Raw genomic sequence first — 20,792 nt, forward strand, 5'->3', positions numbered from 1 at the left:
GCTATGAATTCCTTAGTAGCTACCTTGTTCGATGTCAAAAACGTATCAAAATTGACCAGTAAAAATTAAGGATCTGCTAAACCAGTAGACTCCGGGCACCCCCTTTTTGGTTATGGTTTAGTAGGACTATGGTTGGGGGAGCAATTATGCGACACACAGGTTGAACCCGTTGCTCAAGGGCTGCCTCCCAAAGCTCCGTCCTCTGTTCCCTTCCTTTTATATGACTTAGAGCTGTCCATCTCATCCTCCAAAGATATCTGCCCCCCTACATTAATATCTATAGACCTTGCGTTTTGTGGGGGACCTTGTGTCTCATTTTGAGATTTTGGGTCCAGAGGTCTTTGGTCCAGCCCTTCTTGTATCACTTTACTGTAAGATGTCATATATAAATTTTTTTGTGGGAGTGAGAGGTCATATTTCCTTTTTTTTATAGGAGATCTGGACCTAAAGGAGTTAATAGATTTTAAAGAATCTGATGTTGGACTTGTAGTATTGGGACCCCTGAATTTTGAAGCCCTAGCAGTGGAGGAGTCTCCCTCTTTTGTGGATTTAACTCTATTGGCTCCAGTTTCCATTTACAGGGCTCCTGTCGCAGGTTCACAGAATGAGCTATTTTATAGGGTCTTCCTTCTGAAAGCAATTTAGCAAGTCACAGTCCTAAAAATCTTATAGTTCAAACAGTAAATTTCAAATCAATTTTATTGAAATTTTAAATTTAAGAGGAAGATGGAAAAAAAAGGAAAAAGGAAATTAAGGAAAAGGGGGGAGGGAAATGGGCAAGAGGGGAGGAAAGAAAAGGGAAAGAAAAGGAGCGAGAAGACATTTGTGATATACATAAACAAGTAATCACAATTACATCAAAGTACCACATAAACACATACCAGCGTAAACTAAACTTCTGAATGGACGAATCTCCGAAAATCGAAACAATAGTTCAAAATATGATGTATTATGGGAAGACCTCTGACCAATGGGACCATTTATCAGAAAATTTTTTAAAACTATCGTTAGCAATGGAGAACTTTTGTTCATATGTCTTATGAAGAGCAATATGCTCCACTATCTCTTGGACGGAAGGAGGTGTAGCATTCTTCCAATTATATACAATAGCATTTTTTGTTACCAGTAAGATATGAATAACAATAGCCCTAAGAGAGAAATGTATAAAGTTTAGACCAACTGAAAGCAATGCCATCTCAGGGAAGAGGACAATATTTCCACCTATTAGGACGTTAATCATGTCGGAAATCTTTGTCCATAACGGTTTTATCTTAGGGCAATTCCAGAAAATGTGAAGCAAACTTCAAACAGTAAATTTAAACCCACGTATAATTCCTAGGAACTCAATGTTTTTCTTCAGAATAAATGTTTTGACCACAGCGGGAAGGGGGTTATTACTTATTTCGCTTATTAGGAGAAAGCAATCCTACAATAAGTAAGTTAGTCACTGTATATGTAAAAAGGCACTACATAACTACTAAGTTCGAAGAAATTAGAAGGACTTCAATGTTATCCTTCTGCAACAGATGGCAGTGTTGTAAATAATATCTTTCTCTATTTCACTGCTTGATCTATTAAGCACATATACAGTCATATGTGAAAGTTTGGGCACCCCTATTAATGTTAACCTTTTTTCTTTATAACAATTTTGGTTTTTGCAACAGCTATTTCAGTTTCATATATCTAATAACTGATGGACTCAGTTATATTTCTGGATTCAAATGAGGTTTATTGTACTAACAATCTGTATTGTTGACCGATGCACAGTGACACCATCTGCAGCAAGATGATGCTGCAGGTCTTTGGAGGTGGTCTGTGGATTGTCCTTGACTGTTCTCACCATTCTTCTTCTCTGCCTTTCTGATATTTTTCTTGGCCTGCCACTTCTGGGCTTAACAAGAACTGTACCTGTGTTCTTCCATTTCCTTACTATGTTTCTCACAGTGGAAACTGACAGGTTAAATCTCTGAGACAACTTTTTGTATCCTTCCCCTGAAAAGCTATGTTGAATAATCTTTGTTTTCAGATCATTTGAGAGTTGTTTTGAGGAGCCCATGATGCCACTCTTCATAGGAGAATCAAATAGGAGAACTACTTGCAAGTCGCCACTTTAAATACCTTTTCTCATGATTTGATACACCTGGCTATGAAGTTCAAAGCTCAATGAGGTTACAAAACCAATTTAGTGCTTCAGGAAGTCAGTAAAAAGTAGTTAGCAATGTTCAAATCAAGAAAATGATAAGGGTGGACATACTTTTGCACCGGTCAAATTTTGTTTAAATGCAGATTGCACATTTTCTGTTAGTACAATAAACCTCATTTGAATCCAGAAATATAACTGAGTCCATCAGTTATTAGATATATGAAACTGAAATAGCTGTTGCAAAAACCAAAATTGTTATAAAGAAAAAAGGTTAACATTAATAGGGGTGCCCAGACTTTTACATATGACTGTAAGTGAATATGCCAGGGACGATGAGGAGTTTATAGAATATATGAATTCAGCACAGTATGGCTGTGTTACACTAGTGATCTCAGTGCAGTTATATCGCTGACCTCTGGCTCACGCTCAATCAGGCTGATTTCTGCCTCCCAAACCAGTTCCTATGTATCTCCTACTGTACCTCAGGTCACCAATTTTAATTGTATGCTTTATCAATCACTGCCTGACCCTAGGTTTACCAATAGAAGTGTACTCTGAAGCAGCCAAGCTGTTTCCCCTTCTGTCGTGTATTTACCGGGGATTAATGTCAGTCTCTCAGTTATGCCTCTGCTGCTGCCATTCACTACCTCTCTGGCCCTTCTTATTCAGCAGGTGTCACCGCCATTTTCCTGCCTTATGTCCGGTCTCTGGCTCCTCCTTTTGTCTTGCCGCGCTCAGTGTCTCCAGAGCACTGCTTTCTTCCACAGGTCCCTCCGTCCTTTCTTTACCACAGTCCCGACTCACAGCCGCTTCCTAGATCTTGTTGCTTCATCGCCACTGCGTGTGAGGTAATTCTGCGTGTGAGGTAATTCCCTGTCAGCTGGTGAGCAGGCTTTTCCAGTCGCTTCTTTTCTCTCACCACCGCCGACTTCAGGGGTCTGTAACTCTATAAATAGCTCCTCAAATTCTCTGGAAATGGAGGTAGATGGTCCTCAGGGGTATGTGGATATGTTTTTCAGGTACTCTGTGGTAAAGGTCTTCTGTTGCACCGTGAGGGTCGATTTATTGGGATGACTGTACAGGAGCCCAGCGCTTAAGCTGCCACCATCTTCAGCGCTCAAGCCACTCCCCCCCACCATTGTAATTGTGTCCCCGGTGTTCCCTTGTTTGTTGTGCTGTTTGGTGACTGACATACTGTTAGGTCGTTTCATACTGGTTCAGTCACTTTCGTGACAACATATATCTAATATTAACATTAAAAATAGCACCTATTCCGAAGGATCTAAACACTTTGTTAGGACTCATAAAGGGGACATCACATACTTTGCGTTTTTGGTTTGGGAAAAGTTTTATGTCCTAAAAGTGGTGGAAACTGATAAAAGCATATCATCAAGAGAAGCTTATTGGACTCTACATCTAGACACAAAATATCCACAAGGAATGAACTTTAAAAATTATCTATTTTATTTATATTGATGTGTATTTCAAGGCAATTGTGCCACGGGTGTGTTAGAGGCTGCAGAAAGTCACACTGCATCTAGCTGCAGAAGGTCTCAGAGGCTGGCTTTGCAGACTCCTTCCTAATTATTCTGACTTTAGGACCCAATGGCAACCTCCCCCCGGCACTAGTTGACACACCTGTACCAGGTTGTATATAACTCCCACCTTGATGCTAGGAGTTGCGGTTCATATTTTTATTTCCAGTTCCCTGTTGCTGCTTGGAGCTATTGCAGTCAGCTCTCTTCCTCCTTGGTGTTGCTAGAGGACATCTGTGTTTCTCTCTGACTCTACGTAAGCTAAGTGTTCCCTCTTGTTTGTGTATCCCATCTGTCTTTAGCGGTAGTGCGGATTGACTAGTGCTCATCCTGTCCCTTCCAGTGCAGGGCTTATCGCCAGGGTCAGGCAGGGATTAGGTATCCTGCTCGGCGATAGGTGCGGAACCTATATAGGATGATAGGGCAGACAGCGTGATGTTAGATCTGTCTAGAAGCCGCCACTCCCCCCTTCCCTAGTGTTTGGTTCCCTTTCTCTTATCCCTTTGTGTTGCACTTAGCCTCACTTGACTGTGCATGACAAATTGTCAATATTTCTGTCGGTTTTGTGCACACCTAGTACATTACTAATGTTAGCCTGCATTCTTGTACTGACATCCTATGATTAAAGGAGCAACTAGAAATGCGTCAGCAGTTTTTAATCCTTTATTTTAACGTGCTTAATAAAGTTTATGTATTTTGTCTGGATGGTGTGCTGACAAGAATCCTTTTCCTTCACATATTATGGCTGTGCTCCCCAGCGGGATTGGCACCTGCCTGTGGAGCTACTAATTCCAGCTTTAGCCGGACACAATTTTCATTACATGGAAGCTCCCTGACTCTCTTCTCTCGAACTAACAAGTTGAGCACATGTGTCAAGCATGTTGCCAAGCTTCACACCCGCCACCAGTTTATGCCCATTATCACACATGACCATACCTGGTTGGAGGTTCCGTGGCAAAAACCATAGATCTGTCTGGTCTGGTGTGCAGTTTGTCTCCTAGACAACTTATCTTCATTAGAGCCTGTTGATGCTTCGCTGAGGCAGTGGTGCAGAGCTTCCAGCTTATGACTGATGTGGACAACATGCTCTGAGATAGCACATTGGAAATGGAGTATGAGAAGGAGCAGGATGGGGTGTAGGAACTTCGGAAGAAGGTGCATGAAACACAGATAGAGGTAGAACCCGCAATCCTTGGTGTCAGGAGCTCATGCGTCATGCCAGGGTATGACTCGGCCCCAGCCTCCTCAATGTTGACCCAGTGTGCTGACAGGAAAATGTAGTGTCCCTGACCAAATGCACTTGTCAATGTATCGGTTGTTATGTGGACAATGCCAGCAAGTGCATTTCTGGAAGTGGTGGCTGGAGACTGAGTACCTAGGGATGGCTGCCACAATGAGTCAGCAGAAATCCTTAATGGCAAAATTTCCACAGTAAGCAGCCTGGAAATGTGCCCGTTTAACATTTGGGCCTGTGAGTGGGTGGCTGGGAACTGGCTTTTTCGTTCCAAGATCTGGGGTAAGGACAGCTGAACGCTGGGCTGGGACAAGGATTTAGAAGTGTCTGATGATGATAATTCAGAATGTGCAAGGATAGGTCAAGAGGCATCTGCACCAATGTTTTAGGCAGGGCATTGGGAAGCACCTAGCACAGTGGAAGAGGCAGTGGTGTCACTTGTTGGCACCAATCGTGGATCCTGGCGTTCAGTCCACTGAGTCGGGAGCTTAGATGACATGTGCCTGATCATGCTGGGGGTGGTTAGGTTCTTAGTGTTCATGCCCGTGCTGATCTTGACATGGCACAGGTTGCAAATTGCCATTTTATTAGTCTCAGAACTCTCTTTAAAAAAGTTCAAAACTGGGGAACACCTAATTCTTTGACGGAGAAATGCATGAGTGCCTGTGATTTGTGGAACAGTTTCCCGCCTTATCCGTCTGGTCACCCCACTGTCTCTTGCTGTCTGTTTTGGTGATGCTGATCTCTCCCTCTTAGCCCTGCTGACCTCGCTTTGCATGCCAGCTTCCTAGGTTGGGTCTGTGACTTCGTCATCCACCTCCTCGCCTTCCACCATCGCACACTGGTCCTCCTAACTTTGTGACTTAACAACAACAAAAGTTAGCAGCAACTGTGTCTCAACATCATCTTCCTCCGTATACCAAATTTGACATTCCCCACCATCATGTTCTTGAGACCATGGCTGCTTAATGGTTTGTGCATCACTAAGCAGCATGTCCTCCTGTTCCTCTTGGAGCATGCAGGTGGAGAGTCCACAATCAAGAAATTATGTTGTAAAGTGCTCCTCGGAGTGTCCTAGTGTGGAATCGCTAGTCTCCTTGAACTCAATATGGTGGGATTAAGGAAGATGAGGGTGAGCAGTAAGTGATCCAGACTTTAGGCTTGTGAGACTGGACCGTGTGCAATACTGCGTGGTTTTGCCAAGCATGCTGAAAGCATTTTCTGTTATCACACCGACCACTGGTTTCCACTGCTCTGGCTTCAGAAATTGGTATAACATGCTTCCCTGCAAAGTGGGACAGGAACCTGTGTGTCATGATGGGACATGTTGGTTGTGCTCTGCGACAAGCATAGTTGCAGCTACCCCTCATCCTCAGCATCTGTGTGCACCATCATCATCACTTCCACTTTCTTGTCCCTTATCACACGATTCCCACATTTTATAATTGCTAGGTCTCTTGAAACCAAGTTTATTTTCAATAATAGAAAAGAATTGCCCACCTGCAGCACGCAAAGCTGTTTTTGGGAGTTTACTCAACCATAATGTACGAGAAAGCACACAAAAGTGTATGAGTATGAATGTCAATCTAATTTAATCCGGAAAAATGTTTCATTGCTTTATAAATCACAGAATTTTTAAAGATTTTTTTCAGCTTTAGAGATCACAGAAATGTTCACAGACTATGATTATCAGTGATTTTTTTCCTATATAGGTGCTGCTATTTAACTATATTTAAATATGTGTTAATCTAACTATTGTATGTGTGCTTGTCACTCCCCTATTTTATAGTTTTTTTTTAATTCCTCTTTATCCCTTTTTCCTTGTTTTGTATGTTTTTCCCTATCCCAATCCCCTTTTTTCCATTCTGTACCCTTCCCCTTCCCTCATAAAAAAATTAAAAAACTAATAAAAAATATTGGAAAAGAAATGTTCACAGGCCACGTAACACTGTATAGCTGAGAAATGGAAGCTTACAAAATTTTTAAAAACTTTTTTATTAGTTTTAGAGATCACATAAATGTACTCCACACAACGGAATAGTCTGTGGCTGAGAAATGTAGCCCAGGAAAAGGTTTCAAAGATTTTTGGGTGTGCTATATAACACAAAAAAAAGGACCTCAAAGCAAATAATATTTGATGGATCAGAATACAGTATATTCAATTTTTTCAGCCCCCAACAAAGAAATCTTCAGCTATATATTTTCCAATGGACTGCACCGGCCTAATCCCTATCTACAGACTGGAATCTGTCACTCTCTCCGCTCCTGCAACTCTTCCTATCTAGGCTAAATGCAGTGTGTATGTGCTGCAAGCGATTAACCCTTAGAAAGGCTGTTAGTATGATGGTTCAGCTTTAGCAGCAGTATCAACACTGCAGGCCTCTGATTCATTATATTGTGCACACAGGCCTAGACATGCACTCTCTCTCAAGTAACACGAAGTATCACAGAGCTGTGCAATGATGTCAGTGTGCCAAGCTGGGCAGTGCCTCTCCTTTTAGAATCCTTGATGTCAGACGGCCAGCCAATCACAGCAATGCCACAACCAAGATGGCTATGGCATTACAGTGGCTCACAGGAAATCTCTGCATGCTTATTGGCTGCATAACAGGTGCCAAAGAATCAGGGCTCGGTTTTGAGTTTGAACTCGAACACCATCCATTGCACGCCAAGAAATGAGCACATCCGAGTATCATGATATTCAAGTCATAACCGAGTTTCATCGAGCATATTCGCTCATCCTTATTAGATACTACTAAAGCTGTATTTATGTTAACGAGCTGTTAAAGAATTCGGTATAGCTCTTGGAGTTCACACAATGTTACACACTTTTCAATCGGGCAATTGATGGCTGGGCAGTAAATGGTAAGCTGACAAATTTACATTTCAAAAAATTGCTCATTTCTTTCTTTCATTCTTTCCTTCATTCCTTTCTTTTTTTATTTCTATATCGCTTTCTTTTGCTCATAATTTCTTTTAGAACTTTATTTTTAAAGTCTCCTTTTTAAACTTTCTACAGGCCTCTGCCTCATTTCTACAGATATCTTATGGCTTTTATTTTTGCCATTGATGAAATTAACAAGAATGCTGATATTTTACCAAATATGACTCTGGGATACCATGTGTACGACTCTTGTAACTCTGTAAATAATGCTGTATATAGTGTTCTACAGATTCTATCCGGTCCTGGAGATCCAATTCCTAATTATTTTTGTAAGAAGTTTGGAAATTTGGTTGGTGTTATTGGAGATCTGAATCCAGGCATATCTTTAACCTTGGCACAGGTATTGGGTGTTCTCGGATACTCACAGGTGAGTTATATAACAACATGTTGGCTCTCTTACTATTATCTTTGGTCAATGCATTAAGTCCATAAATTTTGGAATACTAAGTACATAAACGAGACAGAGCAATGCTTTCAGGCAACAGCTTCTTCTAAAGAAATATCTGCATTATCTTTATTGGGAATTTTGAAGAGGGGAAAAATCCATGTCAGAATGAGGCCTAACAGCTCACTGAGTCAGCGATCGGTTATTTTTCTCTTACGTAAAAGCAAGGATTGTTGTTCATCCATACTTCAACGCCTTGGATCCAAGTTAAGCCAGTATAGGTGGAGGGAGATTTCAGAATTGTTGATAATGACAAGCTGGATGGTTCCTCTCCTCTTGAGTCTGCAGGACATGGTGACCATGGTTTCCATAAAGAAGGTCAAAGACTTATCTGACCACATTTTGCCGAAGTCCATCTGAAATTAGCGTTGCTCTGAGAAGACGGCAGCGTTTATGGATTGTATTGATATATAGATATTTCTTTGTATGATAGATCGTTTGTGGATTGCATGGTGAATTGTGTTCACGGCTAATGAAATATGGAAAGATAAGAAAAAATCTGCTCACCCCATAATGTAATGCGATTCCACTCTCTGCAAACCTAGTTGTTGTATGGAATAAAGCAGACAGTCAGTCCCAATACAAACATCAAAGAAGGGATATCCAGCAACCATCCAAGGAGAGATTAGAAAACCACAGATTATTCCACTTGATTGAAATCCAATATTTCAAAACTACAATGTTTGGCCGAATTTTCTCCCCAAAATTTGATTTGCAGCAAATAAACTAGCTCAGATCTCAATACTGGAAAGCTTGTAATTTCTGAGAACATACATGTGGGGAGATGAGAAAGAGAACCATGCTGACTATAAGAGCTTACATTGTACAGAAGAAACTTACCCAGGGACTCTGGAGATGGAAAATGACTCTACAAACTGTGATCCACTGGGAGCCGCTGATCTCCGCTGGCCCAGGTACTGATCAACTCTGAATAAGGTGCAATAGTTTGCTAGATGTCATATCTGCAGGGTGTTATGGTGAAGCCCACACAACAATAACAAATTGTCTCAAGTGGGGTACCACAGGGCTCTGTCCTGGGCCCTGTATTGTTCAACATCTTTATCAACGATTTAGATGAAGGAATTGAGGGTAAACTGATTAAATTTGCTGATGACACAAAGCTAGGAGGGATAGCTAATACTAGAGAAGAGAGAGAGAGAATTCAAAAAGATTTAAATAAACTGGAGAAGTGGGCAGCAACTAACAGAATGGTTTTTAACAGGGAGAAATGCAAAGTACTACATCTGGGCAATAAAAATGAAAAAAACATATATAGAATGGGAGGAATAGGGCTAAGTGACAGCACATGTGAAAAAGACTTGGGTATACTAATAGATCACAGACTGAATATGAGTCAACAGTGTGATGCAGCAGCAAAAAAGGCAAATGCAATTCTAGGATGTATTAACAGAAGCATACAGTCTAGATCACGTGAAGTCATTATTTCCCTCTACTCCTCTTTGGGCAGACCTCATCTGGAATATTGTGTCCAGTTTTGGGCACCACATTTTAAAAAAGACATCAACAAACTGGAGCAAGTTCAGAAAAGAGCGACCAGAATGGTGACCGGTCTGCAAACCCTGTCTTATGAGGAAAGGTTGCAGGATTTGGGAATGTTTAGTTTGCAAAAGAGAAGACTGAGAGGAGACTTAATAGCTGTCTACAAATATCTAAAGGGCTGTCACATTGTAGAAGGATCAACTTTATTCTCATTTGCACAAGGAAAGACTAGAAGCAATGGGATGAAACTGAATGGGAGGAGACACAGATTAGATATTAGAAAAAACTTTTTGACAGTTAGAGTGATCAATGAGTGGAACAGGCTGCCACGAGAAGTGGTGAGTTCTCCTTCAATGGAAGTCTTCAAACAGAGGCTGGACAGACATCTGACTGGGATGATTTAGCGAATCCTGCTTTGAGCAGGGGGTTGGACCAGATGGCCCAGGAGGTCCTTTCCAACTCTACGATTCTATGATTCTATGATTCTATGATTCTAAACGACATGTTCCCTTTCTCCCATGGATAAGCAGTGTGGAAAATTGTGCTGGGCAAGTTTTTTGTTTTGCAAATCGCATATCAAATCTAAAAATGTTCAAATTTCCATGAAACTGCTCATTTCAGCAAATTGTACTTTAACTAGATTCACTTATCTCTACTATATCAAATCATCATCTGGACTAAAAATCCATTTTGTTTCCATTGAATATATTTTTGCTACATAGATCCCCTTTCCATCAATCCTAATGAAATTTTCTCAAACCCAATAAAATTGATTCCTTTAGGCCGGGGCCACACTTGCAAGTGCAATGCGACAAACTCGCGGGAGTCTCTCTCCTTAATGCACGGCACTTCCACCAGAGTGCTCAGCTGCCTAGAAAGACATGCAGCCGCACTCTCCGGTCCCGACTGCAAGCGGCAGTGCAAGGTATTGATGTGAGAGACTCACATGAGTTTCTAGATAGATATGGCGCCACAATTGTGCGGGCTCACGTTGAGCGCTGCCAAGAACGGGTGCGGGTTTAGCTTTATGTGAGAGCTGACACCCTGTGGCAATGCCCAAGATTGGTGCTAGCACCGATCACAGATGCTTAACCTCTCTGATGCCGCTGTCAACATTCTTGCCTTGCTGAAATTCTTTGGCAACCTCCATTATTTGGAGAGTCCCTTCTGGTCCTTATACCTCGGGATGATGGTGGTCACCAACTCATGTTCTGCATCTGTTTATTAATCTGCAGTTGGTCCAGTCTTAGCTGCTCTATCTCCCTCAGGTACGTTACCCGATATTCCAGGAGCATTCTAATGTTTCTAAGGCTTTCCACAGAGCCGACAACATTGAATGGAACCATGCCATGTTCACCAGCTACCTGGACTTCACCATCAGGTGGGATCCTCACTTTAACCCCACCGGATCTATTCACAGGCTGTTGCATCACTTTTCTAAGACTTCCAATGACTTTCCCCACCAGATGTCTGGGTAACGGAATTGCGTCTTCCACAAAGCCCAGCCGATTTTTAGCTTCCCTCGCAAGCTCCAGATGTCGAGCGGCTTTCATATTACTCAACATGATCATCTGTTTCGTGCAGAGATGCATATCCCTGAAGACAGCCACCTGCTTCACTGTGTCTTCCCTGGTCAACAGTATGACCAACTGCTGAGTCTCAGGCAGGGGCGTAACTAGAACTGATTGGGCCCCATAGCAAACTTTTAAACGGGGCCCCCTCAAAGACACACCCCCTTCAAGACACAACCCCTTCAAGACGCACCCTCTTACCGATAATGCATACTAGAGTTGGCTGAGTGGCTGGCCTGGCATTAATTAAGCTGAGACAGTGAGGGCTGCCTGCCTTCCTCCACGCAAACCGACCTCCAGGAACTACATTTCCCAGAGGTCCATGCGGCAGGCAGCTCTGCAAAGAGCTAATAGACAGCGAGGGCTCAGGGAAGGGGCGGGACTGAGCTAGTCTGAAGCAATACACTGGCTGCAGGCAGGGAGGCGGGCCCAATATGTGCTTCGCTCCGCACAGCAGGCACAGAAATGCAGCGTAGGCTGCGAAATCATAGTGTACATTTTTTTTCCACCGGGGCCCCGGATCCCCTACACTACACACACCGGGCCGGCGGGCCCCCAAGACAGCATTGGCCACAGCACCCGCCGGAGCGCCGCAGTAATGTACCGTATAATTTTGTCACAAAAACTGGGAAAACTTACTGACTCGCGTATAAGCCTAGGGTGGAAAATGCCAAAGCTACTGGTAAATTTCAAAAATAAAATGAGCCCCATAAGATGCTCCATAAAGTTCATGATGGGTTTCATAAGATGCTCCATACAAAAATATGCCTAATAATGCTGCACAGTGAATAATGGTGGCCCTATAACATGCTCCATAATAACATATGCCCCATATAATGCTGCAGTGATTGGTGGCCCCTTATAATGCTGCACAGTGATTGGTGGCCCCTTGTAATGCTGCACAGTGACTAATGGCCCCTTGTAATGCTGCACAGTGATTAGTGGCCCCTTGTAATGCTGCAGTGATTGGTGGCCCCTTATAATGCTGCACAGTGATTGGTGGCCCCTTGTAATGCTGCACAATGATTAATGGCCCCTTGTAATGCTGCACAGTGATTAGTGGCCCCTTGTAATGCTGCAGAGATTGGTGGCCCCTTGTAATGCTGCACAGTGATTATTGGCCCCTTGTAATGCTGCACAGTGATTGATGGCCCCTTGTAATGCTGCAGTGATTAGTGGCCCCTTGTAATGCTGCACAGTGATTACTGGCCCCTTGTAATGCTGCACAGTGATTACTGGCCCTTTGTAATGCTGCACAGTGATTAGTGGCCCTTTGTAATGCTGCACAGTGATTAGTGGCCCCTTGTAAAGCTGCACAGTGATTAGTGGCCCCTTGTAATGCTGCACAGTGATTAGTGGCCCCTTGTAAAGCTGCAGTGATTGGTGGCCCCTTATAATGCTGCACAGTGATTATTGGCCCCTTGTAATGCTGCACAGTGATTATTGGCCCCTTGTAATGCTGCACAGTGATTAGTGGCCCCTTGTAATGCTGCAGTGATTATTGGCCCCTTGTAATGCTGCAGTGATTAGTGGCCCCCTGTAATGCTGCACAGTGACTAGTGGCCCCTTGTAATGCTGCAAAGTGATTAGTGGCCCCTTGTAATGCTGCACAGTGATTAGTGGCCCCTTGTAATGCTGCACGGTCATTAGTGGCCCCATACAATGCTGCTGCCGCTGTCTCAATTAAAGAAAAAAAAACTATATACTCACCTCGTCTCTGCTGCTGCAGCTGCTGCTCCTCAGCGTTGCCGGCCCTGCACAGTGACTGTTCAGGCAGAGGGCGCCTGCTAACTACGTCATAGCGCCCTCTGACCTGAACGTCACTGCCAGAGGAAGCAAGACAGCAGAGCGATACGCAGCGGTGGAACAGGGGACAGGTGAATATGGCTCCCTCCATTATACTCACCTCTCCTGCATGTCTCTTGCAGCCTCCCCCATGCTTATTCCATCTCAGTGTTGTTCTTCCTGCTTTCAGTGTCCACGTGGTGCCACTCATTGCATATGCGCATATGTAATGAGCCGCTCATTACATGTGCGCATATGTAATGAGCGACTGCTGAACACAGGACGAACAGTGCTGAGAAGATGGAATAAGCACGGGGGAGGCTGCAAGAGACATGCAGGAGAGGTGAGTATGTACTTAATTGCACTACCCGGGTAGCACCGATCGGAGCCGGGGCCCCGGGCCCCTATATAGGCCGGGCCCCAAAGCAACCGCTTTGGCTGCTTCCAGGGTAGTTACGCCAGTGGTCTCAGGTGCCCAGTGCACCTTACATGCTTCGACCACCTTTTTAAAAGCCTCATGCACACCCTCAGGGGTACAGGCTTCTTGCATGCCTTCTCGTTCCTCTATCACGCACTTGAAGATTGAGAGCTCACTCTTTTCATGGACGGAAGGCTCCCACTTGGCCACGGTCTTTTCCATCAAGACCTCTACTACAATTGGGTGATTGTCTTGTTTCATTCTCAGGGCACACTCTTCCTTAGTTTTACACTCTTCAGGCCCCCTCACTAAGATGGGCATTTGTAGTTCCGCCTTGTCATCCCTCGGACACGGCCGCTGTAAGTCTTCGACCACCAACTTCCCTTCTTGCAGAAGACCTCTTAAAGCTTCTCTGAGTACTTCCACATCTTCCCTTAAGGCCTCATTTACACTTTGCCATGTTGACAGGTGACCTCTGAACTCCAAAACTTCCTTCATCAACTCATCCACTCGGTGCTCAGCCATCTGTCTCAGGGCCTTTTCTTTATCGACATATTCTTTTATTGTCTTTACTTCGGCCTGTAAAGCTGCCACCTTCAAACTCTCTTTCGCCTGCTGTTGACAGACCTCCTTGGACTCTTTGTCCAGGCTTTGGAGATGTGCTTCTGGATCATCCCCAGGGCTGTGGGATTACTCGGTACCAGGCCGGTGTCTTAAAGCGGAAATCTCGTGGCAGCGGTGACCCGCTCCGTGGCCCTGGGTGTCCATGCAAAATAGGTGGATGGTGCCAGAGTAGGGCGAACTTTAGCTGACTTGCGGAAATGGGTGCTAACGTGGTATTCCATGACCAAAAGCTCTGGAATTTCTGGGTGTGTTTTCAGAAACTGCTAATCTGCCAAGTTGATCACATATGCCAAACATGGTCCATGTATGAGCTTGCTGAACTTCACAGCCGCCACGAGGCTATACCCACTATCACACACGGCCATGCCTGGTTAGAGGTTCAGCTGCAGAAACCACCGATCTGGTTGGTCTGTTATTTGTTTAAGTAACTCTGCCACGGTGTTCGGTTTGTCTCCTAGATAAACTAGCTTCAGCAGAGCCTTCTGCCACTTCACTGAAGCGGTACTCCATGACTATGAGACTAAATGGCAACATTTCCATGGCAAGCAACCTGGAAATGTGCCTGTTTAACATTTGGGCCTGTGGGTGGCTGGCTAGGAACTTTCTTTTTCGTTCCAAGTCCTGAAGTAGGGACAGCTGAACGCTTTTCTGGGTCAAGGATATGGAAATACCTGATGATGGTAAGTCAGAATGAGCAGGGCAGGAGACATCTGCTCCTATGTTTGGACAGGGGATTGGGAAGCACCTAGCACATGGTAAGAGACAGTGGTGTCACCCGATGGCACTAATTGGGGGCGTTCATCTCACCAAATCAGGTGCTTAGATAACATGTGCATGATTAGGCTGATGGTGGTTAGGGTCTTAGTGGTCATGCCCCTGCTGATCTTGGCATGGCACAGGTTGCAAATGGCCTTTTTGCTAGTCTCAGAACTCACTTTAAAAAGTCCAAAACTAAGGAACAACTAACTATTTGATGTAGAAATGCACTAGTGTCGGTGCTCTGTGAAACTCTTGCCCGCCTTGTTCCTCTGGTCACACCATTCTCTCTTCCTGTCTGTTTTGGTGTTGCCAATCTCAACTCCTCAGCACTGCTGGCCTTGCTCTGCATGCCAGCTTCCCAGGTTAGGTCAGTGACTTCATCATCCACCACCTTGCCTTCCACCACCACTCATTTATCCTCTTGACTTTGTGACTGAACAACAACAAAACTTAGCTGCAATTGTGTCTCATCATCATCTTCCACCTTAGCAAAAATTTGCCATTCTCAACCATTATGTTCTTCTGGCTGTGGCTGCTATAAAGGTTGTGCATCACTAAACAGCTTTTCCTATTTTCCCTCTTGGAGCATTCAGATTGAAAGGCCAGATAATGAAATATGTATGTATGTATGACCAGCAGTAACTCAGCATCTGTTCTAGGATGCAGCTCTTCACAAAGGTCATGACCTATGTTATCCTGAGAAAAGATAGTCTTCTTGACCTCAACCCCCGGGGGCTTCCTGAGAACACACAAAGTGGAAACATTTCACACCTTCTGGTGCCTGTGAAGAGAGATGCCAAATGGCAGCCTGACACTATCTATTAATTATGAGAAACAAAAGATATAAAAACAGCGTTCAGAGAAAATTAATGTATTCATTGGTATAGTCGCCATGATCCAGTCACAAACCAGCAATTAGAATATTAACATGAGAGGCAGGTCTAGAAATCTGATCTCCAGGTTAAATCTATAAATTAAGCCTTTACACATAGAAAGCGGTTCACAGACTGAGGGACAGCCAAGCTGGTGTGAGCCATTCCATATTCATCCCCCCTCTCAGGAAGCAGAAAGCCAGATTACAAAGTTTAGTGTTGTGAGCTCATTTTCTCGTTCACCTTTGATGTCCAATGAACTCCCTCTGCTGGTGAAAGGAGGTGGTGAAACTGATTTGGATGGGAGAAACCTGTCACCTGAACAGGTGGATTGCGATTGGACATCTGGAATCTCGTGGATATAAGGCAGCTGACGCCCTGTAGGGTTGCTGGTGATTTCTCTGCTCTGAGCTCTGGCCTCCAGTTCAGTTCCTGTCTTCTAAAGCTAAGTTTTGCTCTGTTATTGTTCCATGAGATTTTGTCTGATTTGCTTAGTTTTGTGTTCTGCTAGCCCCGGCTGGGGCTCTGCTGAATTTCCATTTTTGTCCCTGATCGGTTAAATCTCTTTTGCTCTGTCTTCAGAATATATCGGAGTGCTGATATAGGGATTTTTAAGTCTAGTGACTTCTGGGCTGTTTTTCCTATCAGACGTGTTGGGACATTTTTGGTAGGGTTTTTGCGGATTGCAGCCAGCATCTTTTCTGTCCTTTCATATCTAGTTAGTTGGGCCTCATCATTTGCTCTGCCTGTCTTTTTGTCTGTGTTTGTGTTTTCATCTGTTTTCACCGACAATACATGTTGGGGGCTGTCTATTGCTTTGGGGTCTGCTCTGGGGCAGTTTAGATTTCCCCTTTCTTTCTTTAGGCTTATTTAGTTCTCCGGCTGTGAAGAGGCATCTAGGACCACCGTAGGAATGCTCCACGGATACTGTTAGTTGTTGTGAATAGGATCAGGGGTCTGCAATCCGCTAGCTACCAACCTCTCCGGTTTTCTGGACTTAGCTTGCATTTTTGTTTTTTCCTCCTCCGGTGATTCATTCATAACAGAATTACCAGCCATACCGCAGTTTCTAGGGTACTCAATAGCAGGAAAGAATTGTAAAAAAAAAAAAAAAAAAGTGTCAGAATTTTTTTTTCTTAATGTATATTTTTTCCTCTTTTTCTCTGGGGCCGTAGGAGGAATTTTTTCTTAATGGAGATTAAGCAATTGTCTGATCATGTGGAGCAGCTCGCTGCTGAAGTGCGGGGAATTTCCGCCTATCTTGCTCATTCACATGCTGCTGAACCAAAGATCCCTACTCCTATTGTGTTTTTTGGGGATCGGTCTAAATTTTAAAATTTTAAGAATGATTGTAAATTATTTCTTGCCTTGAAGCCTAGCTCATCGGGGAGCTCTGCGCAGCAGGTTAAAATTGTCATCTCCTTGCTGCGCGGCGATCCCCAGGATTGGGCGTTTTCTTTGACACCTGATGATCCTATTCTAACTAATGTGGATGCATTTTTTCAAGCCTTGGGGTTGTTGTATGATGAACCTAATGCTATTGATCAAGCTGAAATAGCCCTGTTGGCATTGAGCCAGGGTCAGGATTCTGCAGAGTTGTACTGTCAAAAATTCCAAAAGTGGGCGGTCCTTACTACCTGGAATGATGGTGCCTTGGCAGCTCTCTTTCGGAAGGGTTTGTCAGAAACCGTAAAAGATACTATGGTGGGATTTCCTGTTCCCTCTGGTCTTGACGATTCTATGTCATTAGCCATTCAGGTTGATTTTGAGGGAAAATTCCACGTATGTTAAGGGATCGAAATGCCTTTTTGGTGTACAGAAGATTTCATTTTTGGGATTTATTTTGTCTCCGTCAACTATTGAAATGGACCCGGCCAAGGTGCAGGCAATTTATGATTGGGTTCAGCCAACTTCTTTGAAGGCCCTCCAGAAGTTTTTGGGTTTTGCCAATTTTTATCGTAAATTTACAGCTAATTTTTCTGGCATTGCCAAACCATTGACTGATTTGACTAAGAAAGGTGCTGATGTGCTGAATTGGTCTCCAGAGGCTGTTTCTTCCTTTTAGGAGCTGAAGCGGAGGTTCACTTCTGCTCCGGTTTTGCGGCAACCTGATGTCTCACTCCCGTTTCAGGTAGAGGTGGATGCTTCTGAGATTGGTGCAGGAGCTGTTTTGTCCCAAAAAGATCCGGTAACATCTAAAATGAATCCCTGAGCTTTCTTTTCCCAAAAGTTCTCCCCATCTGAACGCAACTATGATGTGGGGAATCGGGAACTGTTAGCCATGAAATGGGCATTTGAGGAGTGGAGACATTGGTTGGAGGGAGCTAGACATCAAGTCGTGGTCCTCACTGACCACAAGAATTTGATTTACCTTGAGTCGGCCAAACACTTGAATCCTAGACAGGCTAGGTGGGCCTTGTTTTTCACATGTTTTGATTTTGTGGTCTCTTTTCTTCCTGGCACTAAGAATGTCAAGGCAGACGCCCTCTCTATCAGTTTCTTTGCTGATTCTCCTATTGTGACCAAGCCTGCTACCATCTTAGGTGAGGAGGTAGTTCTTTCTGCCATCTCGCCTGATTTGAGACGTGCTCTGGAAGAGTTTCAGGAGGACAAACCTGAGCATTGTCCCATTGGAAAATTATATGTTCCTGACCAGTGGAGGAAGAGAGTAATGTCTGAAGTTCATTGCTCCGCATTGGCTGGTCATCCAGGTATTTTTGGTACTAGAGATTTGGTGAGTCGGTCTTTTTGGTGGCCCGTCTTATCTCGTGATGTCAGGAATTTTGTGCAGTCCTGTGGGACTTGCTCCCGGTCTAAACCTTGTTCTCGCTCTAGTGGGTTGTTGATGCCTTTGCCTTTGCCATTTTCTCGCTCACCTTTGATGTCCGATGAACTCCCTCTGCTGGTGAAAGGAGGTGGTGAAACTGATTTGGATGGGAGAAACCTGTCACCTAAAGAGGTGGATTGCGATTTGACATCCGGAATCTCTGAGTGGATATAAGGCAGCCGACGCCCTGTAGGGTTGCTGGTGATTTCTCTGCTCTGAGCTCTGGCCTCCAGTTCAGTTCCTGTCTTCTAAAGCTAAGTTTTGCTCTGTTATTGTTCCATGAGATTTTGTCTGATTTGCTTAGTTTTGTGTTCTGCCAGCCCCGCCTAGGGTTCTGCTGAATTTCCATTTTTCGCCCTGATTGGTTAAATCTCTTTTGCTCTGTCTTCAGAATATATGGGAGTGCTGATATAGGGATTTTGAAGTCGTGACTTCAGGGCCGTTTTTCCTATCAGACGTGTTGGGACATTTTTGGTAGGGTTTTTGCGGATTGCAGCCAGCATCTTTTCTGTCCTTTCCTACCTAGTTAGTTGGGCCCCATCATTTGCTCTGCCTGTCTTTCTGTCTGTGTTTGTGTTTTCATCTGTTTTTCACCGACAATACATGTTGGGGGCTGTCTATTGCTTTGGGGTCTGCTCTGGGGCAGTTTAGATTTCCCCTTTCTTTCTTTAGGCTTATTTAGTTCTCCGGCTGTGAAGAGGTGTCTAGGACCACCGTAGGAATGCTCCACGGCTACTGTTAGTTGTTGTGAATAGGATCAGGGGTCTGCAATCCGCTAGCTACCAACCTCTCCGGTTTTCTGGACTTAGCTTGCATTTTTGTTTTTTCCTCCTCCGGTGACTCATTCATAACAGTTTAGATACTGTACAATTCCCCGAGCTATACTGAGAAGATATGCTAGTCCTAATAAAAGATTGACAATGGTTGTATATGAATCAAAAAGTAGAAATAAATACCTGTATTGTTAATGCAGTAGACTCATGAACATTAGAAATTAAGGAGATAAAAAATGGAGTTTGGTTGATCGAACTAGGAAAAAAGAAGACAGACATATTATATGTGATTATATGGAACCAAATTACCCAGTAAAATAAAGATAATAGGGTTGCGCTCTACTCTTTAAAAACAGCTACTAATAATATTAATGTGCTGATGTGCTTAGTGAATAAAATCAAATATAATGGATGAACCGTATGCAATAAAGGTGCTTTAAATGTAGTCCGAGTTTATCTAACCCCAATATATCAAGTACCTCTAAAGAGGAGTGCAGTTAGAAAGACCAAATAGTTCACCACTAATGGTCTTTTGAGCAGTGACACTTAGGTGTCAATAGATGGAAGCCGATAGCATGTACTTAGCTTGAGGAGAATCCCGGGTATTGGGAGTGAGCGGGTAAGTCCCAGAGCTCTGTTCCGGCCGGTAACAGGCTCTATGTACGAGCAAATGTCCAGAGTTAGCGGCTGGCGTGATCGCCTCCTCCTGACACCGCTAACTCTGGTGAGCGTCCAGCATTTTTCATCTACTCCCTGCTTCTACGTCATCTACGTGGGGTCCGATATTCTCTGAGGATCTCCGGACATTTGCTCGTACATAGAGCCTGTTACCGGCCGGAACAGAGCTTTTGGACTTGCCCGCTCACTCCCAATAGCCAGGTGTTAGGGACGGCAGACCGCACCAAATATAAATAATAGGAGGTGCGTTCGCCACCCGGGGTCCACCGTGCGGTAGATGTAAAGACCGCTGCTGGATAATGTCAGACTCGCTAGGAGGCGGAGTACTGCGCTCAGGTTGACGTCACCCGAGGTGCTAGGACAGACTCTGTTTTAGGCACAGAGATGCCCTAGAGTAAAATAAAGCGTAGATGCCGGACCTGTTACTTCACAGGGACAGCCGGCGTGTGGCATAGCAGCCGCGAACGCCGAGAGGTGCTGCTGAGTGCAGCGCGGCGGAAGGTACAGCCGCTTAACGACAGTGCCGGGGAACTGGACACCGTCGGACGCTAATGTAAGATGCAGTAAGCACACTGGCGCATCGCTTGCCACTACCTGGCATTGACTAAAGCATACACTCTGTCCACATTCGTAATATTAGAGGGTAGGGGTTTCCAATGAGTCAGTCACCAGACACATGTATCC

At 44.2% G+C, this 20,792-nt stretch overlaps 1 protein-coding gene across 1 annotated transcript in view; it reads left to right on the top strand.

The window, feature by feature from the left end:
• The window catches only part of LOC141098807 (vomeronasal type-2 receptor 26-like), a 92,083-nt gene that overhangs the window by 45,385 nt on the left and 25,906 nt on the right, over positions 1-20,792 (top strand). The window contains exon 2 of the mRNA XM_073586782.1: positions 7,932-8,223. Coding sequence (XP_073442883.1) covers positions 7,932-8,223 — 292 coding nt within the window. The remainder of the gene's footprint in view (positions 1-7,931; positions 8,224-20,792) is intronic.

The sequence above is a fragment of the Dendrobates tinctorius genome, unplaced genomic scaffold (assembly GCF_039654945.1).
Source record: "Dendrobates tinctorius isolate UK_male_01 unplaced genomic scaffold, ASM3965494v1 ptg000095l, whole genome shotgun sequence".
NCBI lineage: Eukaryota > Metazoa > Chordata > Amphibia > Anura > Dendrobatidae > Dendrobates > Dendrobates tinctorius.